Source organism: Pistacia vera, unplaced genomic scaffold (assembly GCF_008641045.1).
Source record: "Pistacia vera cultivar Batoury unplaced genomic scaffold, PisVer_v2 Contig133, whole genome shotgun sequence".
NCBI classification, from domain to species: domain Eukaryota; kingdom Viridiplantae; phylum Streptophyta; class Magnoliopsida; order Sapindales; family Anacardiaceae; genus Pistacia; species Pistacia vera.
Genome location: NW_022195391.1, coordinates 730,622 through 758,141, shown reverse-complemented (window position 1 = coordinate 758,141; position 27,520 = coordinate 730,622). Strand labels below are relative to the sequence as shown.

Here is a 27,520-nt window from a genome sequence, read left to right as displayed (position 1 = left end):
ACTAAAACCTAATTGACATGAGACTTTTTTTTCTTCTATGTATAACGTATGAAAACAAGAAAAAGATAAATGATGATAATCCGATCGAGATCTATCCAATTGAACAACAACATCAAAGAGATATTCAGACTCGAATCCGCTTGACACGAGATACTTATAAAACAAGAATATGAAGAGTAAAAAAGTTAGATGATCACCTCATTATTCCAAGTGCAGAAATTTTGCAGGCAGAAATGAATCTCTAAGCTGTTATACTATTGCAGAGGACAAGGATGTAAAGGGGAAATAACTCGGCCTTGGATATGATATGAAATATGTAGAATTCTTGCACAGGAACAGGGCAATACCAATAGAATTACAAAATGACTCAACTTAGAGGTTTCAAACAGATCAGTAACAGTTGTAAATACTGCTATAATTCTGGTTTGGACTTTCTAATTGCAGTTCTAAATATGTGGAGACACCTATCAACAAATCTGAGCCTCAAATATGAATGAAACTGCTGTGCTTGACTATAAATAGTTTAAGTAAATTAGCATTTCAGCTTGGATAAAAATAAGAAATTATTACCAAAAAAGATTAAACCAGATTGGATTAGAACAACATTTTATCCGTTTACTATTACGGTTTAAGGGATAGAAACGATATTTTAAATCAATTAAATTTTGGGTAAACCGTTTCGCCAACCAATTGACCATTTTGGTATTTTTGCGATTCTTGAATGTGAAGTAGAATTATTTATTCAAAATGTATTTTCTAGCTTTTGTATCCATACGTTTAATTGAAAACTCTTTTTCCCTCTAATTTTAGGAAATTAATGTTGTCACCCTCGAACAACATTTTTATCCATTTATTATTACGGTTTAAGGGATTTAATGTGTAAACCGTTTCGCCAAACAACTAACATTTTAGTATTTTACCAATTCTTGAATGTAAAAGTAAAATTGTTTAACCTCAAGGGGTTAGCCCGATCAAGGAGGTTCGCTTACTTCTTTGAGTTTTTGGGTTCAAACATTGAGATCATCTATCACATTGTAACTTACATGGTTCTTTAGACTTTTAAAGTGTCTAATAGATCCCAATGATTAGTTGATGTGCTTATAAACTGGATCTGATATAGCCATTGGGAGAAGCTATCCTCTGCTATGGATCTGATATAGCCATTGGGAGAAGCATATCCCACGCTCCAAACATGGCATAAAGGTAGTATGTGTTTACCATTATATTCTAGGAAGCATTAAGTAATGAACAAAGTTTCATTCAATATAAATGGCAGCACAGAAGGGCTTTCAATTATAGAGTACTCCTGAGAATACATTTATTCTCCCTTGAGAAAATGGAAGTTGATTGAGAACCAAAAGTAACTCAAACGTTCATAAAAAAATACACACTTATTCTCTTCCATTTGGAGGTTACAACACAAAATAGGCAAAAAAAAAAAAAAAATTCAGATAGCTACTCATCTAGTCCTTGTCTATTGATAGATGAAGATTCTACTTCTGCCTCTTGTATATCTTGGCTAAAAATGACTTCAACAAAGCTTGAATGGCCTTACTGGGATGAGCTTCAATGGATTTTATCAGCTTTCCGTAACTCTCGCTTTCGTACTCTACGAATGCACCCTACAAAAGTACCCCGTAATATGTTAAGCGTATTACCACAACAAGAAAATGTATACCTTTGATGACAACATAAGGCTACTACGTGGCAATTTTCTTGGTTGCGTCAACAAATAGCTGAACTTGCGTTTATGTTTATAGGATGAGTTGGTTGTTATGCATAATGAAGAAAAATGTTGATTCTCTGAGATGTAAACAGTAAGGAAATGTAAAGACAAACCTGAAGATCAATTGTATTGTAAAGCTCTTTCACTTTTGCAACACAGGCTNGGGAGAAGCATATCCCACGCTCCAAACATGGCATAAAGGTAGTATGTGTTTACCATTATATTCTAGGAAGCATTAAGTAATGAACAAAGTTTCATTCAATATAAATGGCAGCACAGAAGGGCTTTCAATTATAGAGTACTCCTGAGAATACATTTATTCTCCCTTGAGAAAATGGAAGTTGATTGAGAAACAAAAGTAACTCAAATGTTCATAAAAAAAATACACACACTTATTCACTTCCATTTGGAGGTTACAACACAAAATAGGCAAAAAAAAAAAAATTCAGATAGCTACTCATCTAGTCCTTGTCTATTGATAGATGAAGATTCTACTTCTGCCTCTTGTATATCTTGGCTAAAAATGACTTCAACAAAGCTTGAATGGCCTTACTGGGATGAGCTTCAATGGATTTTATCAGCTTTCCGTAACTCTCGCTTTCGTACTCTACGAATGCACCCTACAAAAGTACCCCGTAATATGTTGAGCGTATTACCACAACAAGAAAATGTATACCTTTGATGACAACATAAGGCTACTACGTGGCAATTTTCTTGGTTGCGTCAACAAATAGCTGAACTTGCGTTTATGTTTATAGGATGAGTTGGTTGTTATGCATAATGAAGAAAAATGTTGATTCTCTGAGATATAAACAGAAAGGAAATGTAAAGACAAACCTGAAGATCAATTGTATTGTAAAGCTCTTTCACTTTTGCAACACAGGCTGGATCTTCTTTTCCGTAATTCTCCTGGGAAACAAAATATGTATGGTTAAATCCTATAACTATAATACACAGAACACAGTAAAATGCAGAGAGGATGGAGATTTATGCTTACAATCAACAATTTCTTTTGTTCTTCATTACAACGTTCCATCGCTTTCACAACCAACCAAGAGCACTTAAAATCTTCAATATCAGTTCCAATCTAATAGTACGAAAAACCAACACTCAAGTCATCAGACACATCATTAAATTATGTGAAACACAGTTGAGCACATTACTGCAAGCTAAGCAGTACATTACCTTACCAATCACTTCAGGAGTGCCAAAACAATCTAGATAATCATCCTACAGAATATACCAACGCATTGGTCAAACCGAGTAAAAACATCTCAACTCTCATCAGGATTAAAACAAATATATATCTATTTGATTGTTGAGGAGACATGGAGAAAAAAGATAAAACTCGATTATAACGAATAACTTTTAATATTACCTGCACTTGAAAATAGACTCCCATTTCTATAAGGATGTTCTTGACGTCAATATGATCATCAAGATTCTTGCCAGCCATAAGTAAAGCACAAGCAACCTGGAAGAATTGGCAGATAAGAAGCAACAAAATGTCAAATCCTAACATAAACAAGTATTTCACAAAGAGTACACACAAAAATTACAAAGAATTGATCTTTTCTTCTATGGTTTGAAGGAGATGAAATAATGTGAATCTAAGCAATCAACAAATTTACTCTGAAGAAACTTCAATTGAAAGCCCATAAGAAGGGAATTTGAGACATGAAAAAAAAAAAAAAAATCAACCAGCAGTAAAAGTTATAAAAACATAAGATACAGAAATTTACTTACCGGAAGGTAAAAAGAGTAATAAGCAGTTTTGTACTGAACAATGCGGCGATGACTATATGGAAAAACATCCATATAATATGTTAAAACAGAAAAGGATATCATCTTGTTTTGGGGTTAAACCAATTGAAATCACAACTATCACAACATTGTTACTTACAGTGGCAATGAGTACTTTGTTAGATCTTTCTCTCCCTCAATTGTGGTAATTAAGTCTATCATTTGTCCCGAAGCTGTTTGAAACTCGACCTGGATAAACATGATTCATACCAATGCAAAGAAGAAGGTTTTATCTAAAACCAACTGGTCTTGATCTATAGCCAATGAAAAGACAAGTTACCTCATTAAATAAATCCAACAAGTCCACATAATAAGGCTTTCCCCTAAAATGCTTCTTCAGAATTCTGGGGATATGATTGCGAAGCAGTATGCCATCATTTACAGCAATCATACCAATCTGTGATAGGAATAACAGAAGTTGAAAATTTTAACGGCACCCAAGATGCTGAACAGCAGCAGAAAAATCTCTAGTTCCTATAATCTTTAACAGGCTAACCAGTTCAAATCAATTGATAACCCCTGACAATTCCTACTACGAACTCACACCTTTGGAAGTCTGAACCAGCAAGGTTGACCACGACGTGTATGAGAGCCATCCATGATATCATCAAGAACAAGAAAGTAGGCTTGAAGCTACAAGACTCATTGTCAAGACAGTTTACAATTTCAGTACAAGAGAAGGAGATGAATGCAGTACTAATAATCCTAATGTATGACATTGAAAACACAAGAATCAACCTACAGCCATACCCATTCGATACACCAGCCAAGTGCAGACGCAAGAAAAATTTCTTCATCTGTTAGTTCTTTCCCTTCTTTCAGTAACTTATAGCTGTCAACAACAGATAGCCCTCGATTCAGCTTCCCTGTCCAGAATACAATCGGTAACAGAAATTAGAATAGGAGGACTCTATGTTTTCTACTCAAAATGAAAGCAGTTTCTTTTCCTCAGAGGACAGAATGTCCAGTGCTCGAATAAACAAAACAAAGAGTTTACAAGTTGTAAAAAATTTATCCAACCTCCAGTTACATTGTAATCCAGCATCTGCAACAACAGAGCACATAGCCATGATCAGAACTCGCAAATCTTCATTAGCTACTAAAGAAGGAACAGATATCATACAGAACTCTTGGGTACAAGGTATTTGAAAAGTAAAAAATTGCACTAAAAGAATTGAAAAGAACTCAAGTGTATCCAATGGCCCATGTAATTGAATACTCGAATACCCATTCTTCTCAAGTGCCATACGGATGGTTCAATCAATCACTTTCCACCTTTTTGCCTTCTCAACTACCAACTAACATGATGACCTTTGCAATAGTTTTAAATACAATAATGAGATTTTACCTCCCAAACTCACAACCCCCACCCCCCCTTCCCAAATTTTTAAAAAAAAAAAAATCCTTCTTAACTTCCAGCCACCATTTACTTTGACTAACTGGAAAAAAAGCAAACACTTTCAGCTCATTTCTTTCAGCCACCTTACTCTTGACTTAAACTTCATGGCAAATACCAAACATTTTCAGTCCACTGTTTACAACACAAATCTATGTTCATTGAACCAAATCTAGGCTGAAGTTTACCTTAAACAAAATACTAAAACTTTAACATCAACATTTCTCATTTCATCAGATTACCAACTTCAAGGCCAGATTTTGATCGAATTAAAACCCAGGCACTTGTCAAAAGATCCAAAATCAGCTAAAATAAATCCAAATCTACGATCCAAATCCAGGGTTCTCAAAAGGGAAACTAACTATTCTACATTCCATCATAAAAGTTTACCAAAATCAAATCTTTCCTACTTAAGCATTAACTAATCTGGAAAACAACAATTATTTTTACAGCCATTAAAACCAATCTCTAACCGGCTGAAACACATCAAAATAAACACCAATAAAACCCCACCAACCAAACACTTACGCCAAAAACATTCATCATCACAACAACAAACACAAGCAAACAACAGAAAACAAAAAAACACCAAAACAAAAAAACCAAGAGAAAGAAGTTGAATGGGCTTACACGTTCGACATTGGCGAGAAACGTCCGTAAATTCAAAGGCGGGGTCATTGAGGAGCTCCTCTTTAAGAGAGAGTAAACCTCCAAGAACTTGGATTTCAATACTCATCTGCTGCTGAGTTGAGTTGAGTTGTTGTATAAAGAGAGAGTTGGCTGTGAAATGTTCGTTAGTTTTTGCTTGGTTTTTATAGGAAAAGTTTTGTACATCAATGAGTGTTCCTGTTTCTGTGGTGTGTTGTGTTCAACTGTTTACTTACTTCAGCCACTCTGCTGGATGCTATGTGTTGGGTGTTTATTGGGTTTTTTTTTTGAGGGAAGTTATTTTCCAAGAACATGTTTGCCACGTGTTGTGGGGTCCATCGTACCCTCATTCCTATGTTTAGATTAATCTAACGGTTCATATAAAATCTAATGGTTAAGATGGTGACACCACTTAATCTAACAGTTGATATGAAATATAGAGGTTGATTTGACAGGTTTATTATTTCTAGAATTTCTAGATTTGTATTAGCTCGTCGCCATAATAACATTATATGGATATCTAATCTTAAAAGTCGTAGAGTATTTAATAGACTTTAAGATTAAGTATACATAAATTAGTCTGAATATCTAACTTATCAAAAAAATAATAAATAAAAAAGACAATCACTTTGATATTAGATTAATCAATGGCTTAGATGAAATGATAATTATCGATGATGTTTAGATTAAGAGTAATGTTATATCTACGACTTCTTTTCATAAATTTTTTCTCATAACTCTGATATGATAGCTTGTAATTAACAAATTGTAATTTATCAGGTGAAGCTCAAATGAGATCTATTAAAATTGATCAATTACAAAACTGTTATGTCAAGATTACGAGAGTAAGTTTGTAAGTGTAATATTTTTGGTAGATTAATCTATGGTTAAGATAAGTGCAGTAATTTTAGTACTTTTTGGAGTGACCGCTACGCTTAGATTAATCTAATGGTTCTTAAGGAAAGACGATATACATGGTAAAATGTAATCATTTATTTGTTTGTCTTATATGTTCACGTGTACATGAGTGTTATACTTCGACGTTCCCTCTGATGTTAGATCAATTTAATGGTTTGTTTATATGGAAAGAAACTATATATGGTAAAAATAAAACAACCCGCAATAACATATAACAAAATTTCACTTGGTTAATACACTTTAAAATGTAATCATTTACATTACATATTAAGAAGAGAACACTCATTTATTGTAATTTTTTTTTTTTTTTTTTTTGGGTGAAAAACAGGGCTAAAACCAAAAATAGAAAAAACGAAGCATATAAGCTACAAAGAAGCCATGACTACTTAATGAAAACATCACTCAAGCATCATTCCTAAATCCTAAGGAGATTATCAATACCTAAAGTTGCATACTCAGAAGACATAAAGTCGAGGATCGAAATTAAAAGTGAGGTTTGCTAAGAAATCAGCATAATTGTTGCATTTACGTACCATGATGGATGTGTATCTCTTAGTCTTCTTGTAACCATCTTTTAATGTGTTTTATAACCTAACTTATTATAGCTTTGATGTTAGTTACAACGTTGAAGTAATGTACCATCATTGGATGTCGAATATAACTATGGGTTGATTGTACCATGATTAATAATCAACTAACTTTAGAAATTTTAGATAATTAATATGAACCACCTTACCAAATAGAATTCTTGATGATGTACAAAAAGAAGAAAAGTAAACGAGGAAGAATTTGGTTATATTAATGATGAACTTGAGTAAAGATTTTCAAACATTTACTTCATGCTTTGGATGGTGTATACTTGATTTATAATTTTCAATGCCAATTTCATTTTAAGAATGAGGTTCTCATTTTCTCCTTGCAATTAATTTTTCTCAAAGAGAGTTTGTCAGTAACTCAGATGGTTAGAGCGAATGGAGATAATATGGATAAAAATACGGTTTCAGGTTCGATTTTTCATTTGAGTATTCATGATTTGGTGGAGCCTCTGGACGGAGTGAGCATGGGTAGCGGGTAGAATCAGAAGGAACCTCCGAAATTGACACTGTGCGGTAGGTTCCAGTTCCATTTTATGAAATTGAACTTTGCGGTTCCGATTCCAGATTTATTTGTGGAGGAACGCCGAACATGGAAAAAGAAACCTGAAACGGATACCCGATTTGGAACCTGCTTGGAACCTATAGTGGGTACCCGATTTAAATCTGTTTGGAACCGATTTTTAGAACCGGCTGCAATGAAAATTGTGAATAATGGGGGGTTTCTAGATTTACATAAAAAAAATAAAAAATTAAATAGAAAAAGTTAAATTTTTAGAATAACCTAATTAAATAAATATATAATTATACTTATTACATATAAACTACGTCAATTAAAAACTTTAATATATAATATATATTAAAGTTTTGATTAATTAAGTGTATAATTGGAATTAGATCTAATTAAAGTGTTTTAATGTTATTAAAAATTATTTTTGAATAATATAGTATATTTGATTGAATAATAATATATTTAGTATTTACTTCAATTATCAAGTTTTAAGTATATCTATAGTAAATTAGAAATTAATTAGGACATGATAAATTGATAAATATTAATAAATTAATTACCAGTTAAATATCATATTTAATCAATTATAATATTAAATTATAGTTAAATGATTACTTAATTAATTATAATTTTATAATATTACTTAATTGATTTATAGTATAATTAATTATAGCATTACATTAATTTATTACTACTTAATTAATTGACTTATAACATTTAGTATATTACTTAATTAAATAATTAATTTAATTAATTATAACATTACATTATAGATTATAGTATAATTACTTAATCAATTATAACATTTCATTATAAACATTTGTACAATAATTAATTAAATGATTAAAAATTTAATTAATTATAATATTACATTAAAGATTTATAATATGATTACTTAATTCATTATAACATTACATTATAATATGATCACATAATTAATTTTAACATTACATAATTAAATGATTACTTAATTTATTATAACATTATATTATAAACATTAGTGATTACTAATTTACTACATAAACATTAGCACAATACTTAATTAAATGATTAAAAATTTAATTAATTATAACATTACATTATAAATTTATAGTATGATTACTTAATTAATTGTAACATTAGATTATAATTAAATGATTATTTGATTAATTATAATATTCTATCATAAACAAATACATTATAATATTATATTAAAGATTTATAGTATGACTGCTTAATTTATTATAATATTTCATTATAATATGATTATATAATTAATTATAACATTACATAATTAGATGGTTATTTAATTGACTACGACATTATATTATAAATATTAATTATAACATTATATTATAAACAAATGATTGCTTAATTAAATGATTAGAAATTTAATTAATTAAGCACATTATAGTTAAATAATTACTTAATTAAATTATGACATTATTACATTACATTATATTATAATCACTTAATTAATTATAGTATTACATAATTAAATGATTACTTAATTAGTTATAAATTTATAATATTACATTATAAATATTAGTAATTTACTACATTACTTAATTAAATGACTAAAAATTTAATAAATTATAATATTACATTATAGATTTATAGTATGATTACTTAATAAATTATAACATTCCATTATAAATATTAATATATTAATTAAATGATTAGAAATTTAATTAATTACAATACTAAATTATAGATTTATAATATGATTACTTAATTCATTATAACATTACATTATAGTATGATCGCATAATTAATTATAAAATTACATAATTAAATGATTATTGAATTGATTATGACATTATATTATAAATATTAGTAATTTACTAAATAAACATTAACACAATACATTCAATGATTAGAAATTTAATAGATTATAACATATTAACGTTATATTATAAATTTATAATACGATTACTTAATTAATTGTAACATTATATTATAAACAAATGATTACTTAATTAAATTATTACGTAATTAATTATAACATTATTACATTACATTATATTATATTATGATCACTTAATTAATTATAACATTACATAGTTAAATGATTACTTAATTAGTTATAAATTTATAACATTACATTATAAACAATAGCAATTTACTACATTATTACATTATTTAATTAAAGATTAAAAAATTAATTAATTATAATATTGCATTATAGATTTATAGTATGATTACTTAATCAATTATAACATTCCACTATAAACATTAGTACATTGATTAAATGATTATAAATTTAATTAATTACAATATTAAATTGTAGATTTATAGTATGATTATTTAATTCATTATAGCATTACATTATAGTATGATCACATAATTAATTATAACATTATATAATTAAATGATTACTTAATTGATTATGACATTATATTATAAACATTAGTAATTTACACAATACTTAATTAAATGATTAGAATTTTAATTAATTATAACATTACGTTATAAATTTATAGTATGATTACTTAATTAATTATAATATTCTATTATAAACATTAGTACAACACTTAATTAAATGATTAGAAATTTAATTAATTATAATATTGTATTATAGTTAAATATTATATTACTTAATTAATTATAACATTTATGATCACTTAATTAATTATAACATTACATAATTAATTGATTACTTAATTAATTATGACATTATATTATAAATATTAAACATTAGTAATTAATTAAATGATTAGAAATTTAATTGATTATAACATTACTTATTGTTAAATAATTACTTAATTAATTATAACATTACATTATAGTATGATTACTTAATTATGTATAACATTACATAGTTAAATGATTACTTAATTAATTATAAATTTATAATATTTTATTATAAACATTATTAATTTACTACATCAGTCATTAATACATTACTTAATTAAATAGTTAAAAAATCTAATTAATTGTAACATTATATTATAAATTTATAGTATAATTACTTAATTAATTATAACATTAAACATTAGTACAATATTTAATTAAATAATTAGAAATTTAATTTATTATAACATTACATTATAAATGTATAGTATGATCACGTAATTAATTGTAACATTACATTATAATTAAATAATTACTTGATTAATTACAACATAACTATATTACATTATAAACATTAATAATTTATAACATTAAACTTACTACATTAGTATTTACTAGTGGGAGAATAAAAAAAGTTGGTGATAATTTCTAACTTTCTATATTTTTGTTTGTTTGAATGATTTTGGTGAAGCTATTTGATGTGAATTGTGATGAATAATTGTTTTTGTTTTGGTTTTGATTGAGGAATTTTATGTAAATTGTGATGAATTGATTGAGTTCAAGTGTTGCCTAAAGATTAGAGGATTTATGAGTTACATTGGACACAAATGAATGAGTAATCAAAATTTGTTAAGGTTGTATTTGTAAACTTTTAAGGTATTTTTGTCATTTTTTAAACTAATAGGGGGTAATTTTTTTTTATAGGATACCCGGGAAAGGAACCGAAACCTGTATTTTAGGTTCCGGTTCCTTGAATTTAAGAACATGCACTGTGCAGTTCCGATTCCTTTTTTTGGGAACCTGCACTGTGCGATTCTGGTTCCGGTTTCCTCGAAAAATACAAGGTACCTTGAACTGCTCACCCCTACCTTTGGTGGTGGGTTATTATGTTAGTCTCTCTTAAAAATTAATCGAGGTGTGTGTAAATTTGCTGGAACAATATAATTATCAAAAAGAAAATTGTTTGTGGAAGAATAAGTTTATTAAAATAATTTTGGAAAGTAAAGTTGGAGACCTTGGCTTCGTTTGGTTCAAGATTGGGAATACTACTCTTAGTATCACCAAAAACGTTAAACAGTAAAATACCCAAAAACTCTCATTTTTGGGAATACTATTTTTAATATTATTCAATTTTTTTTAAACCCTCTAAATTTGTNCCAAAAACAAAAAAACCAAGAGAAAGAAGTTGAATGGGGCTTACACGTTCGACCCATTGGCGAGAAACGTCCGTAAATTCAAAGGCGGGGTCATTGAGGAGCTCCTCTTTTAAGAGAGAGTAAACCTCCAAGAACTTGGATTTCAAATTACTCATCTTGCTGCTGAGTTGAGTTGAGTTGTGTTGTATTAAAGAGAGAGTTGGCTGTGAAATGTTCGTTAGTTTTTGCCTTGGTTTTATAGGAAAAGTTTTGTACACTCAATGAGTTGTTCCTGTTTCTGTCGTGTTTTGTTGTGTTCAACTGTTTACTTACTTCAGCCACTCTGTTTAGATGCCCTGTGTTGGTTGTTTATTGGGTTTTTATTTGAGGGGAAGTTATTTTCCAAGAAACATGTTTGCCACGTGTTGTGGGGTCCATCGTACCCTCACTTCCTATGTTTAGATTAATCTAACGGTTCATATAAAATCTAATGGTTAAGATGGAGTGACAGCCACTTAATCTAATAGTTGATATGAAATGATAGGGATTGGTTAGGGGTAAAAGAGGTTTTTTTTTTTTTTTTTTTTTTTAAGTTTTTGGATTTAAATATTATAGTTTATCTCATTTTTTATTTTTTGGATTTATAAAGTATTTAATAGACATAAAAAATTAGTTAAGGTATACGCAAACTAACCCAAACATTTTAGTTATCAAAAAAATAAATAAATAAAAAGACAATCACTTTGACGTTTAGATTAATCTAATGGCTTAGATGAAATGACAATTGTCGATGATGTTTAGATTAAGAATAATATTACACCTATAACTTCTTCTTACAACTTCGATGTGACGGTTTATAATTGGTAAATCGCAATTTATCAGGTAAAGCTCAAGTGAGACCTATTACGAGTTGACCAATTGTGAACTACTACATCGGGATTATGAGAGTAAGTTTGTGAGAAGAGATTGTGAGTATAACATTTTCCGTGGATTAATCTAACGGTTAAGATACGATCAGATTAATTTTAATAGTTTTTGTGGAGTGACCGCTACGCTTAGATTAATCTAATGGTTCTTAAGGAAAGACGTTATACATGGTAAAATAAGACAACCCACAATAACAATATTTCACTTGGTTTAATGTAATCATTTATTTGTTTTGTCTTATATGTTCACGTGCTACATGAGTGTTATAATTCGACGTTCCCTCTGACATTTAGACCAATTTAATGGTTTTATATGGAAAGAAACGATATATGGTAAAAATAAAACAACCCGCAATAATATATAACAAAATTTCACTTGGTTTAATACACTTTAAAATTTAATCATTTACATTACATATTAAGAAGAGAACACTCATTTACTGTAATTTATTTTATTTTTTTATTTTTTATTTTATTTTTTTTGTTTCGGGGTGTAAAGCAAGACTAATGGCCAAAATAGCTTCGATATGTTAGTTACAACGTTGAAGTAACGTTACTATTATTGGAATGTTCGAAATATAATCTATGGGTTGATTGTACCATGATTTAATAATCCAACTAACTTTAGAAATTTTAGATAATTAATATGAACCCACTTACCAAATATAATTTCTTGATGATGTACAAAAAGAAGAAAAGTAAACGAGGAAGAATTTGGTTGTATTAATGATGAACTTGAGTAAAGATTTTCAAACATTTACTTCATTCTTTGGATGGTGTATACTTGATTTATAAATTTTCAATGCCAATTTTCATTTTAAGCAATGAGGTTCTCATTTTCTCCTAAAATTAATTTTCTTCAAAGAGAGTTGTCAGTAACTCAGATGGTTAGAGCAAAATGGAGATAGTATGGATAACATACGGTTTCAGGTTCGATTTTTCATTTGAGTATTTATGATTTTAGTGGAGCTCTGGTTAGGAGTGAGCACGGGTAGCAGGTAGAACGGAACCTGCGGGTAGAATCGGAACCAAAACCTATCCAGAAATAGATATTGTGCGGGTAGGTTCCAGTTCCATTTTATGGAACCGATACTGTGCGGTTCCGTTCCATTCTTTGTGGGGAGGAACTGGAATCGGAACTGGAACCTAGAAAAAAACCTGAAACGGATACCGGGTTGAAACCAACTTGGAACTTGTAGCGAGTACCGGTTTAAAACCATTGTGAACGTTTTTGGAACCTCGGCTACAATGAAATATTTGTGATAATGGGGGGTTTCATTAATTTACATATAAAAAATAAAATAGAAAAGTTAAATTTTTAGAATAACCTAATTAAATAATATATAATTATATATTACATAAAATACAACATATTAAAAACTTTAATATTAATATTAAGTTTTGATTAATTAAGTGTATAATTGGAATTAGGATCTAATTAAAGTGTTTAATGTTGTAAAAAAATTATTTTTGATAAAATAGTATATTGATTGAATAATAGTATATTAGTTATTTACTTCAATTATCAAGTTTAAGTATATCTATAGTAAATAGCAATTAATTAATTATATATGATAAATTGATAAACTAAATTTAATACCAGTAATATCATACTTAATCAATTATAACATTACATTAAGTTAAATGATTACTTAATTATAAATTTTATAACATTACTTAATGATTTATAGTAAATTAATTAGCATTAACATTAATTGATTACTACTTAATTAATTGACTTATAACATTTAGTATATTACTTAATTACATAATTAGAATTTAATTAATATATATATACATTAAGATTATAGTATATTACTTACAATTAAACATTTTTATAACATTTGTACAAAAATATGAAATGATTAAAATTTAATTATTATAATATACATTAAAGATTTATACTATGATTACTTAATTCATATAACATTACATTATAGTATGATCATATAATTAATTAACATTATACATTAAATTATTACTTAATTTATTATAACATTATATAAACATTAGTAATCTAATTTACTACAAAAATATTAACACAATATTTAATTAATAATTACTGAAATTATAATATTCTATTATAAACAAATAAATATAATATTATATTAAAGATTAAGTATGATTACTTAATTTATGATACATTTCATTATAGTATGATACATAATTAATTATAACATACATAATAGATGATTTTTAATTGATTGACATTATATTGTAAAATAATTATACATTACATTATAAACAAATGCTACTTTAATTAAATGATTAGAAATTTTAATTAAGCATTAAATTTTAGTTAAATAATTACTAATTACAATTATAACATTATTTATATATTACATTATGATCATTAATTCATTATGCATTATATAATTAATAATACTTATATTATAAATTTATAACATTTATTATAAACATTAGTAATTTACTACATTATTACATTACTTAATCAAATGACTAAAAATTTAATTAATATTAACATTAATTTAGATTTATAGTACGATTACTTAATCATTTAACATTCATTATAAACATTAGTATATTAATTAATGATTAGAAATTTAATTAAATATAATATTAAATTATAGATTTTATTAGTATGATAGTTAATTCATTATACATTATATATGAGTCATATAATTAATTAATATATATAATTAAATGATTACTTAATTGATTTGACTTATATTGTAAATAGTAGTAATTTATTACATAAACATTAACATAATACTTAATTAAATGATTAGAATTAATTAATTATAACATATTAACATTACATTTTAATTTATAGTACGATTACTTAATAATTGAAAAACATTATATAAAACAAATAATTACTTAATTAAATTATTACGTAATTAATTATAACATTATTACATTATATTATATTATGTTACTTAATTAATATAGCATTGCATAATTAAATTATTACTTATTAGTTATAAATTTATAACATTACATTATAAACATTAGCAATTATTAATTATATATTATTAATTAAACGATTAAAATTTAATTATTTAACTTACATATAGATTTTATATGATTACTAACAATTATAACATTCCACTATAAACATTAATACATTAATTAAAGATTAGAAATTTAATTAATTACAATATAAATTATGGATTATAGTATGATTACTTAATTCATATTAGATATCATATATAATAACTATATATACATAATAAATGATTACTTAATGTGAAATATATATTATAAACATTAGTAATTTACACAATACTAATTAAATAATGAATTTTAATTATTAAACATTACATTATAAATTATAGTATGGTTACTTAATTAATTATAACATTCTATATAAACATTAGTACAATACTTAATTAAATGATTAGAAATTTAATTAATTATAATATTACATTATAGTAATATATATACTTAATTAATTATAACAAATAATTTACACTATAGTATGATCACTTAATTTATATATACATAATAAATGATTACATAATTAATTATTATATTATATTATAAACATTAAACATAAACATTAGTAATAATTAAATGATTAGAAATTTAAGTGATTATAACATTACATTATTGTAAAATAATACTTAAATAATTATAACATTACATTATAATATGTCACTTAATTAGTTAACATTATACAGTTAAATGATTACTTAATTAATTAAAATTATAATATTACATTATAAATATATTATTACATACATTGGTCATTAGTACATTACTTAATTAAGAGTAAAAAAAATCTAATTAATTGTAACATTATATTATAAATTTATAGTAGTTACTTTAATTATTATAACATACATTATAAATATTAGTACAATATTTAATAATAATTAGAAATTTATTAATTATAACATTATATTATAATTGATAGTATGATACGTAATTAATTATACATACATTATAATAAATAATTACTTAATTAATTACAACATAACTATATTAAATTATAAACATTATAATTATAACATTAAACTTAAATTAGTATTTAGTAGTGGGAGAATCAAAAAAGTTGGTGACAATTTCTAACTTTCTATATTTTGTTTGTTTGAATGTTTTGGTGAAGTTATTTGATGTGAATTATGTAGAATATATTGTTTTGTTTAGTTTTGATTGGGAATTTTATGTAAATTGTAAGGAATTGATTGAGTTCAGTGTTGCTAGAGATTAGAGGATTTAGATTACATTGGACACAAAATGAATGAGTAATCAAATTTGTTAGGGTGTATTTATAAACTTTTAAGATATTTTTGTCATTTTTAAACTAATAGGGGGTAATTATTTTTTTAGGATACCGGGAAAGGAACCGAAACTTGCATTTTAATTTCTGGTCTTGAATTTAGAATCTGCATGTATGGTTCTGATTCTAGTTCTTTTTTGGGAAACTGCACTGTGTATTTGGTTTCGGTTCTCCCGAAAAATACAAGATACCTGAAACCACTTACTCCTATCTTTGGTGGTAGATATATATTAGTCTCTCTCAAAAATTAATCGAGGTGTGTGTAAACGAGTGAACAATAAACTTCAAAAAGAAAATTGTGTGGGAAGAATAAGTTTACTAAAATAATTTTGGAAAGTAAAGTTGGAGACCTGGTTTCTAAATGTTGGGTTTGTGACAATTAATAATATTTATGAGATTAAACCTACCAACTTACCAACTTCTATCAAGAACAAAAGAAAATTAATAACACATTTTAAGAATGTATAAATTGACACATAAAATTAATGCACAAATTGAAATTATTTCTAATTATTCATGTGTTTTATTTTCCTCTTACAATGATGAAAATTACAAGTTTTCACCCAATGATTATGTGATTCTTAAAAATAAAGATATACTATTCGAGATTTATCTTGTTTTTATTGAAAACAGAATCACAATTCTCGTCGAGCCAAAAAAAAAAAAAAAAACCTCAATTCCGTACTATGTATGTATATATACTTGGTATAAAATTTTCAGTTACTGGTGAGCTCCATGTACAAGCAATAACTCACTCAAGTAACTGAGTAATACAAAAATCACACCATATTTAAGAAAAAATAAAAAAAAAAATTGTAAAAATACCCAATTAAAAATTTTTCATCAGGGATTTTTTTTATTTTTTTTCAACTTGGTTCTATCTCTCCAATTCTGTTTGCATAAAGGGCAGCAAGAGATAATTCTGAGCCATTGATCAACACATTTGAGGATGAAACATATGTGAACATGGCAGCTGCCTTACTTCTTCCTTTTCTCTGTACTTTGCTAAACATATACAACATTCCTGCAACATGGGAAAAATTCATAGTTAGACACGTTGTTACAGTATCAGTTTGAGAATGTTATTAGATCGATAGTCATATATATAGACTGTTGAACTGGTATGCATGTTTAAGATTCTAATTAACTATATTATTAGATCCATGATCACTGTGAGATTAGGTTGCGTGATGACCATATGTGACTAGATATGGTGAATCTGGTTAAAAAGATAGATCGGCACACGACTGATTAGATCCAATTGGTTGTGCGCCTTTACACCGATTTCTGGCTACTCTCAGAGGTGCTAACCGACTGCTGACATTTAATAGGTGAGGATAATGTTTTTGTTAATTTTCAATGTTTTATTTAAGGGGGTATTAACTAAATTACAAACCATAGATGTTTTATAATTTTAAATCTTATAATAACAACCTAACTCCAAATAATAAACCAAACACAGCCTTAAATCTCATTCATGCTATTCTACTGGTTAAAGTTAAGATCGGGGACTTACAGGATCTTCATTTGCAGAAGTTGAAATGCCATTGACATCATTTCCAAGCTCTAACTTGGATTCAAAAACTTGCTTGTATCTCCAACTGGGGAGGCTAGAAATTTGATCATCAGAGGCTCCTCTCTCGAAGACCCCATGTTCATGTTGTAGCCAAGGGAGCTGCTAATGAGTGGCACACAGCAACACAGCAACAGGAACAGAGGAATGGAATGAGTAGCTGAGAGCATTCCAGGCAAGCAGAGAGAGGCAGAGAACATGTAGATTCGGAGCTCGATGGAACGACCCGAATCGCGAATCGAATACCCAAACATTCCCCATCACAAACCAGATTGCAAAGAACAGCTCCAGCGAAGTCCGGCTCTGTTCATCAAATGAGAGCACCTGTACATACTATTACATCAATTAACAAAACTTCAGGTTTAAGCTACCGGGAAAGGATTCGATTATGGATTATAAAAAAAAGTTTGTTTGATGGTAAAATGTGTAAGGGTACTGGATTCTTCGCTGCTCCTTTGTTGTTAACATCAGAGAGGCCAAAACCATAGCTTGAGTGACATGAAGCTGCCTGTAGCGCCACATAGAGAAGCAAAAGACTGAGCAGGCACCCAATATCATACCCAACAATCCAAATCTCATGGGCCAAATAGGCTTCTCCCTCTTTGAGATGACAGAGGGATGTTATGATGCTTATTTGAATGATCAAAGCCAAGAACTCCAGCATCATCCAGGTACTGGAATTGAAAGGATTCGACCCGAGATCGGATCTTGATCCATTCTGGTAATGAAACACCTCCTCAAGAAGTTGAACCACCTTGCTCTAGATATCCTCAGGCCAGTCTTATCAAGAATGATGAGGGTGAGGGTACTGCAGCTCTAGCAGGCCTATTTCGAGCACCGACAACCATTCTACCGTCTGCAGGCACTGAATTCGATGACAGGGAAACATTTGCAGCTGATTACATAACAAGTCTGGTGGCAAGAAGTAACGAGTATTCATTGAAATGGTTTCAATCTTCAAACTTACTAAATAAAACTGTATCACCAAACAGTTCAAACTGGCCTAATTCTTCGACTTTATATACACAAGACTGGAAATCACTAATCACCAATCACAAATCACAAATATTGCATTGATTTGATTGAAACCCTTATAATCATGTTTCCGCAACACTTTCATGGAAAATTTATGATCATAATCATGAGAATTCAATGAGACAGAGGGAAAAATACCAGTACTCTAGAGGCGAAAATCGCTCTTCTGTTAACTTCTAAGCTGCAGCTAACGGAAACCAATTAACAAAACCTCAAAATTCAACCACAAACAATTGCCTCTGTACTTCAAATAAAGAACCCCACAACCCAAAACCATTCAAGAAGCTCAATTTAGGCACAAAGCACATAGAGCTTGAAACTGAAGAGGTATTAAGGAAGGAGACAAAGCAAAGAAGAAATGTAAAATAGAGATGGGAGAGTTGTGGTTGAGAAGAGTATGACAGGAAGGTGAAGTTGGGTGTCTCAGATGGTGACCAAGAATCAACTGCAAAGGGGTTTGTTTGATTCAAAGGGAATACAATCAGAGAGGTTTGTTTGGAGGCAAGAAACGGTTGGCCTAACTTCCCTCGAGTTTTTGTTTATCAAATAAGCAAAGGGAAAGGCTGAGGCCATAAAACAGCAACACCTTCAACACAACTTCAACTTCAACTTAGTCCATCTGATAAAAAAAAGAAAAGCAAAGAGATTTTTTGATATATTAAAACCAATCAGTTGGCTGATTGATTGGATAAGAGGAAAAGTAAGAATTTGACATCAATTATTTAATTATATAGTAATAGATTTATATAGTAAAGATTTGAATTTGGGGGGTACAGTGAGGTTTTAGTGGGGGGTTGGCCACCTAATCCAATCAGCAGTTTGTACATGTCGAAGCCGCCATGGCCCTCCTTTATGTATTGTTTCTGGCCACATCTTTGATGCAGTTGGCCATGCTCAATTGGTTGCTGCATAGAAGAAGCTGATGGCAGCTTCTTTCGGAGATCCAAGGAGTCGGGTCCTACTCCAATATTTGGATTTTCTTGTGGCCCGTCCTCTCTGGTCAAAGGTTTGAAAGGTATATCTTAAAGTATTTCGAGATTAATCTCTTTGACCTATATTAGATCATACTTTTTTCTATGTAATACTTGGTTGGTTAGTTTTTCTTGTTGTGCGTTCTTAGATCAACGTTTACAGGATACGTTAAAATATTTCAGAATTAATCTCTTTAAATTATATCGGGTCATATATTATTATATATATATATATTATATTTTTTATTGAGGGTGTTCGTATTTTAACTAATCTCCCGGTCCTTAAGTTAACGATCAGGTAAACCTTCAATGACTATCCCTATTAGTACTTATGAAGACTCGAACTCAGAACTCATGAAATCTCTTTTTGTTTTTTTACCATCGGGTATTCAGTGATGGTTGAGTTAGACTTCCTTACTAGTTGAAAATGTGTTTATTAACTATTTTCCTATTGTCGTTCTTATATCAAGGTTTAAAGGGTATACCTTAAAATATTTCGGGATTAATCTTTAATTGATTAGGGGGGTCATACTTCCTACTAGTTGAATAGGGTTTGGTTAAAGCATTTTCCTATTGTCGTTCTTGGATCAATGTTTAAAGGGTATATTATGGTTGTGTAATGATGTTAGTATAATAATATAATATTTTTGTGTGTTATTTAGAAAATAATGTAATTTGAGTGGACTTTTTGAACCATTCACTTTTGGTTCATACCATGAGAGTCAAGGTGGAAAGTTTTGTTTGGGCCAGCATTACATTACAAGCCACTACCAAATCTAAATTTAGGTATCTATAAGTAATAAACAAAACAATCGCTAGGGTTTGTTTGAAAGTATTAAAAGTTGTATTTATTATCACGTTACCAATTTGATCAGGTTATGATGTAATATGTGGTTGACTTCTCCTCCCCTGGACTGCTTTTAAAAGTGACTTTACCTAAATCGTTTATCATGTATCAGAGTCACGTTGATGGGTTTGGACCATAGACGTGCAAGCTAGGTCGGGGGTGATGATAGGTTTGGACCCTGGTCGAACCATGCACATCGATGTGAAAGAGGGTTTTGAAGTCGTTCCCTTGTTATGTATAGTGCTTGTTTATCGAAAAGTATTTTTATTAAAAATAGTTTTTATAAACATAATTAACATTTTTTTATTGAGACCTTATTTTCTTTTTCCAAAGAAATATTTAACATATTTCTAGAAGTATTTTAATATTTATCACTTCTAATAGCATCATAAACATGCCTTAATTAAGAAGGAATTTGATTATTAATTAAGAGAAAGCATATTCAACTTGTAAACTAATTAAAAGTTTATTAATTAATTATTTAAACTTTCACATTTTTTTTTCATTGAAAAATCACATTGAGTATACAACTGAAATTTCTTTTAGGGTTCCCACACGTGTCCCCAAAAAATACTTTGATGCTTACCCTAATTTATAATAAGATTATTGAATCCAAAAAATTAGAACACCAAAAAAATAAAATAATGTGTGACTTGGCTTCGTTTCCTTCTTTAACTCAAATTTGACCCCAGGGCCAATCCCTCGACGCAACGTGTCGGTTTAAGATTTAACAATAATTGAATTAGAGATAGGTCTTAATCTAAGATTTGATATGAAAGTAACATAAGATATACAACTTCGACATATTTTTACTCAATCGGTGATGTGGGTGCTACAATACCTTATCTTTGATTGCTAATTAGACAAAATGGAGTGACAAGGAAGCCCTACCTTTGCTTAAATTATGCACAATTTCAATATAGGCAGGCATTCAATTCTATGATGTGTTAAGGATTTTTTTTTTTTTTCTCAATATTGTATGGTTAGAATAGATTGTCCCTTATCTAATTGACATAATTATAGATACGTAAATGAGTATTATCATTGAGGGTACACGAGTTTACTGAATTCTCAATAAGAGGATATAAGTTTTAGAAATATCAATCTAAATACACTTAAAGAGTTTGACCGTTTTATTTAACTATGTAATCACAAAATAATAGAAATACCCACAAATTTGAAATCAAAAAATATTTTATAATTTTTTTTTTTTTAGTTTTAAAGTCTTTTAGTTATTTTATTCAATAATTAAATTTTAAAGGTTTATGTCATCTTGTGATTACGTAGATGATATAACGGTCAACACGTTAAGTGATCTCTGATTGATATTTTTGAAACTTGTGTCCTTTGATGATAATTCAGTAAACTTGTGTATCTCAGTGATAATATCCCTTAATAAATAATAATATGCATATTTTAGATGTAGAGATATCGAATATTAGGATAAGAACTAAGACTTTGTACCACAATATTTAAATCAATACAACAAAAACAAAGTTTTTGGAAGATGATATTGACATTAAAATTGAATCCAAAGTATAAAATATTTAGGCTCCGTTTGGTATACAATTTTTAGTATTATATTACTTATTCTATCCAAAATACATATTTATTTCCTTTTCATAATATTATTCTATATTATCAGCTCTTTTAAACCCTTAGATTTGTATTCCATTTTTTTAAACCTTCTAAATTGTTAATTAACAAAATACCCTCCAAATTTTTATTTAGAAATTGACAAAAACACCCCGACAACCCACATTTGCTAGATTCTTCACCATCGCTGGAATCTGGTATAATGGTGCAACTACCGGCTAGATCTGGTTGGTAGTGCGCCGATCTAGCCTTTTTTGACTAGATCCAAGACGGATATGACCGAAAAATGCTAGATCTACGATAAAAAATCTAGCCGTCGTAGCAATCGTCAACGACAGCCATATTTGGCTGTCGTTGATGACCAAATGCGGCCAGATCTAGCCATAGATCTGGTATTTTCCAACTAGATCCACCATGGATCTGGTAAGAAAATGCTATATCGGCGTACGATCGGTCAGATCTAGCAAGTCATGCATTGATATGACGACTCCGCCACCTCCAATGGGGGTGGCCAGCTGTCCGTATTAATGGATGGGTTGAGGTTGTTTTTGTTAATTTTAAATATTTATTATAGAGGTGTCCGTAAATAACAAACATAGAGGATATTTTGTTAATTTCCAAATTCTGCACGTAATAGCCACCCAATTTTACTTTTTTTCAAAAATTATTATAAAAAGTATTAGAATAATGAACAAAAAGACTTAATGTTTGTTTTTAGTTACATCACTCTAAATTGTGATTGGAAATCAAATTTCAAAAAATTACATGCAATCAAAAGATCAATAACATTATCGAGCCAAGAATAACTATTTGAGCCGTAACACTAATTTTCGACTATCGAATCATTACCGATCCTTGAGTGGTGTAAATAGTAAAATCCAATTGAATAGATGTGTAAATAAAGTAATATACTTGTATCGAAGACTTTCTTTCCGAGCAACACGGTAATCTTACCAATTTCGTTATATGACCCGGTCCGGCCCAGCCCATATGAATTCCAACGATTGCCCCAACTATTAACAAATTGGGCCCAATCCAACTCAAAAGCTTACCCAATTTGTATATGACCGGTCCGGCCCGGCCCATACTTGAATGCCCCGATTGCCCCAACTATTAACAAATTGGGCCCAATCCAACTCAAACAGCCCGAAGCCCCATGTCCCAATAAATCGGATTCGACTCATACACCGACTCCGGTTCCTCTTATATGCAAGATTTCAATCATTGACTTCTTCTTTTTCGACCTCGATAGAGAACCAGAAAAATCGTCAATCAAATTACAGGTAAAAACCCTAATTCTTTTATGAGTTTTCGTTTACAGTTAATTATAAAAGTTTAATATCTCTTACCTATGTTGTTTTTGTTCCTTAAAAAGTATCTTTTTGGGGCTCTGCAGAGTAATCTAGCGATTGTGAACGAAACGACATGACGACCGCGGCTCGACCAACATGGGCACCGGCTAAAGGAGGCAACGAACAGGGTGGGACCCGGATTTTCGGGCCATCTCAGAAATACTCGTCGAGGGACCTTGCAGCTCATACAAACTTAAAGCCCAGGTGAGTAATTAGCAATAACAGGATGTATTGATTTGGTTTGAAGAAAAAAATTCACAATATTTTGTCGTGTTGGAATTGGGTATGTTTGGATTATTGATGATTATGAGCTATTCTTGAAAAAAAAGTAGTTTAATCGTTGGACGTGATTCTGAATTGGCATTCTAGAATGATGATATTTGTTTAATTGTTAAATTAGAAATAATATGTATTGATTTGATTTATGATACGCGATGGTAGTGGTACCGGGTGTGTTTGGACTGCTGGACGAGGATGAGTTGTTATTGAAGAAAGGAATTCATATAAACTGAACGATATGGAATAATGAACTAATATAAGTGATGAAGTAGCAATGATGTGTGTATTGATTTGATTGAAGGAGAATTTTTAGGATATGGGATGTTATTGGTTTCAGATAATGTTTGAAATATTGGATGGGGATGAGAAATTATGGAAAAAAATTAGTTACGTATGATATGATACTATATCAGGATTGTAAGATGATGACCTTAATTCAATTGTTATAATTAGGTCATTTGATGCAGTTTTTGTTGATGATTGTTTTCATTTTTCTCCCCAAATTTTTAGGAGTTTGTGTTTGCTAGAAGTAATTGCTTAAATGTTGAGGTCAGTGTTTCAGGCTTTCTATTGTTTTTCTTCTGTTTTGGTAGACTGTCGTTGTTTGCTTGTTTAAATGGATAATTTCCTAGTTTGTTGATAGAGATATGCAACACCAGAATTTTGTTTAGAATTTCTTGAAAGAAAAGTTATTTTGAAGGTAACATGATTTGCAAGAAGATGATGGCTTAGGTAGCATAGTATACAATTGCCATGAGAACTACCCTGTCCAGTGATTTTGTAAATTGTTCAGAACAATTAGGATGAGATAGCGATAAATAGCCTATAGAGGAAGAGGGAGAGGAATTTTGGTAGGGGGGTTGACATGTTTCCAGTGAGTATGGTGTAATATGTTGAAAGTGTACTTGATAATAGTCTGTGTGTATTTAGAAATGATTTTCTTTGCCAAAATTGTATTATATGTGAGATTGATCTAGTAAAATGTCGAAACACTTCTTGATTTTACATGTAAGGAATGGGTTGTTTTGTATATTTGTTTATAGGCCTGTGTTCAATTTGTGAAGCTCTTCTCTGATTGTTATGTGTTTCTTTCAGAAAAGAAGGACAAGACACTCAGAATGAATTGCAGAAGAGGAACCTTCGGGATGAGCTAGAAGAGCGTGAACGGAGGCATTTCTCATCAAAGGATAAGTCATATATTGGTAATATTGCTTTACAAATCTTGATTATTTTGCCAACTTTGGTTGTCTGTCATTTTTTACTGTCTTTTTTTTCTTTGCACTTTGCTGGCAATATATCTTTATTTAATCAATATGCTCATTGTTGCAGATGACAGAGATCGCAGGAAGAGTAGCCATCTTCTGTTGGAAGGTGAATATGCCTACTTACCTGACTGCTTCTATTGAATAAATTGTTTTAAGTGCTTTACTAACTATGTTTGCTGACTGTAGGGAGTAAGAGGGATAATGAAGACCGTGTTATTCCACGCAATGTAGATGCTGATGATTCTGATGTGGAAGTAAAAAGTGATGATGAGAGGTTGTTTCTCTTGGTCAATATTTCATTCTTACTTCTTCTTTCCTCCTTTATGTGCCGGCACTATATCTGAACGCTTTTAGTACTTTTGCTTGATTTTTGAGTGATGAATTTCTGAAGTGTACAAAATGTTTTTTTTTACTAATTTCTCATGTTATTTTTGCTAGTGATGACGATGACGACGACGACGATGATGAGGATGACACTGAAGCTCTTTTGGCTGAGCTTGAACAAATAAAGAAGGAAAGAGCAGAAGAAAAGCTTCGGAAGGTGAAATATATATCATTCTTCCCTTGTGAACATTTTAAAGCTCCATAAACGTTTTGGCTGTTGGAGGCCATTCACTGAGCCTTAAGTTGCATGTGAAGCTTCATATGCTATTATACCTTGAGTTTAACTAATAACAACAAATTTACTTCATGCTTTTGCAGGAAAAACAGCAGTGGGAAGAAGAGGCTAAAGTCAAGGAAGCAGAGCTTCTTCGAGGAAATCCATTGCTGAATAATCCAACTTCGTTTAATGTTAAAAGAAGGTCAGCAGCTATATAGATCTATCTTTCTCTTGGTTCTTTAATTAAGTCTGGAATGTTTTATGCGTTCTAGTCTTCCATTGCCTTACATGTTCTTTGATGTTTCAGGTGGGATGATGATGTGGTCTTCAAGAACCAAGCTCGTGGTGAAACCAAGACTCCCAAGCGCTTCATCAATGACACTATCAGAAATGACTTCCATCGGAAATTCCTGCAAAAATACATGAAGTAACTCCACTATTCAAGTAAAATCTTGAGGTCGGCCGAAAAAACTTATTTGAAGTCATTGTTTGTGTTGTTAGTTGTTGACTGTGCTGGGTTGGATTTTCAGAGTCAACATGTATTAAGAGTCTGTATGAATCTGGAAAGAGTTTTATCACCCAAGTTTGGATTATTACTGGAAAACTGTTCTACTTCTGGAGATAGTGTTCAGTTAACAATTGTGCCTTCTCTTTCCTGATACTTAACTTGGTGGATGATATTTCCTTTATGAAATGTGAAGTTCCATGAGTTAGTTTATTCATGTACATCATTTTTATCAGCTTCGACGCATCGATGATCTGATCTTAAACAATTTCAGGGCATGCAGTAGTTCTTTCCAATGTTTTAAAAACTAACCCGGGGTGAAACCCGGCAAAGTTGTCGGGTCTTGGGTTGACCCGTGACAACTTTTAAAATTTAACAAATACACCCTTAAAAATTACAGTTAAGTCCCTATAGATTGGAAATTTAGCAAAAACACTCTAAATACAAATCGGCCAGCGACAACACCTCAAATGCAATCCCAATTGTCCCTGGAGCCCATTACCCTGAAAACCTATCCAAGATTTGATCGAAATCGATTTGATTTCGGTATGATCTCATAGACGTCGGCGTCGACATTCTAGGTTAGATCTCACCAACGCTAGCATTGACAACCCCCTCCCTCCCCTCCCCCCATCACCCTGAAAATACTCCCCTCTTCCTCCTGATAAAAACCCACCTAACCCCACGCTCATTAGCGTCACCAATCGTCGGCAAAAGTCGACTGTTGTCGTCGTCAGTTTTTTTCGATTTTCGATCGATTTACTCACAAAAAATCAACTCCGCCACCACCTTTGCACTCATTGACACTTTCTCTTCAAAAG

At 29.8% G+C, this 27,520-nt stretch overlaps 2 protein-coding genes, 1 long non-coding RNA gene and 1 pseudogene across 3 annotated transcripts; 1 reads left to right on the top strand and 3 right to left on the bottom strand.

The window, feature by feature from the left end:
• Positions 1-1,242: 1,242 nt before the first annotated feature.
• LOC116122250 lies at positions 1,243-1,893 on the bottom strand. Its single transcript, XR_004126863.1, has 2 exons — positions 1,840-1,893; positions 1,243-1,622 (listed from the first exon to the last, which is right to left on the bottom strand). It is a non-coding gene; the product is annotated as an uncharacterized LOC116122250 (long non-coding RNA).
• Positions 1,894-2,148: 255 nt separating this feature from the next.
• On the bottom strand, positions 2,149-11,792 carry LOC116122337 (farnesyl pyrophosphate synthase). The gene is made up of 12 exons (XM_031408199.1): positions 11,569-11,792; positions 4,550-4,574; positions 4,280-4,395; positions 4,076-4,162; positions 3,810-3,926; positions 3,630-3,718; positions 3,473-3,524; positions 3,105-3,200; positions 2,912-2,956; positions 2,724-2,813; positions 2,564-2,635; positions 2,149-2,346 (listed from the first exon to the last, which is right to left on the bottom strand). The coding sequence occupies exons 1-12, from the start codon at positions 11,677-11,679 to the stop codon at positions 2,218-2,220; spliced, it is 1,029 nt and encodes a 342-aa protein (XP_031264059.1). The 5' UTR covers positions 11,680-11,792; the 3' UTR covers positions 2,149-2,217.
• A 5,721-nt stretch (positions 11,793-17,513) lies between these two features.
• LOC116122366 lies at positions 17,514-19,395 on the bottom strand (annotated as a pseudogene).
• Positions 19,396-23,919: 4,524 nt separating this feature from the next.
• On the top strand, positions 23,920-26,912 carry LOC116122333 (protein CWC15 homolog). The gene is made up of 8 exons (XM_031408195.1): positions 23,920-23,980; positions 24,094-24,253; positions 25,424-25,530; positions 25,658-25,699; positions 25,780-25,867; positions 26,032-26,134; positions 26,296-26,396; positions 26,502-26,912. The coding sequence occupies exons 2-8, from the start codon at positions 24,123-24,125 to the stop codon at positions 26,623-26,625; spliced, it is 696 nt and encodes a 231-aa protein (XP_031264055.1). The 5' UTR covers positions 23,920-23,980; positions 24,094-24,122; the 3' UTR covers positions 26,626-26,912.
• The last annotated feature ends 608 nt before the right edge of the window (positions 26,913-27,520 follow it).

Excerpts from the sequence above, each read along its gene's own strand:
- LOC116122337 (XM_031408199.1), bottom strand. The coding sequence starts at position 11,679 with ATGAGTAATTTGAAATCCAAGTTCTTGGAGGTTTACTCTCTCTTAAAA. Across the intron at positions 4,575-11,568 it reads CTCGCCAATGGGTCGAACGT|ATGCTGGATTACAATGTAAC; the intron begins GTAAGCCCCATT and ends CTGTTGTTGCAG. Across the intron at positions 2,636-2,723 it reads AACAAAAGAAATTGTTGATT|GAGAATTACGGAAAAGAAGA; the intron begins GTAAGCATAAAT and ends TTTGTTTCCCAG.
- LOC116122333 (XM_031408195.1), top strand. The coding sequence starts at position 24,123 with ATGACGACCGCGGCTCGACCAACATGGGCACCGGCTAAAGGAGGCAAC. Across the intron at positions 24,254-25,423 it reads CATACAAACTTAAAGCCCAG|AAAAGAAGGACAAGACACTC; the intron begins GTGAGTAATTAG and ends TGTTTCTTTCAG. Across the intron at positions 25,531-25,657 it reads AAAGGATAAGTCATATATTG|ATGACAGAGATCGCAGGAAG; the intron begins GTAATATTGCTT and ends TCATTGTTGCAG.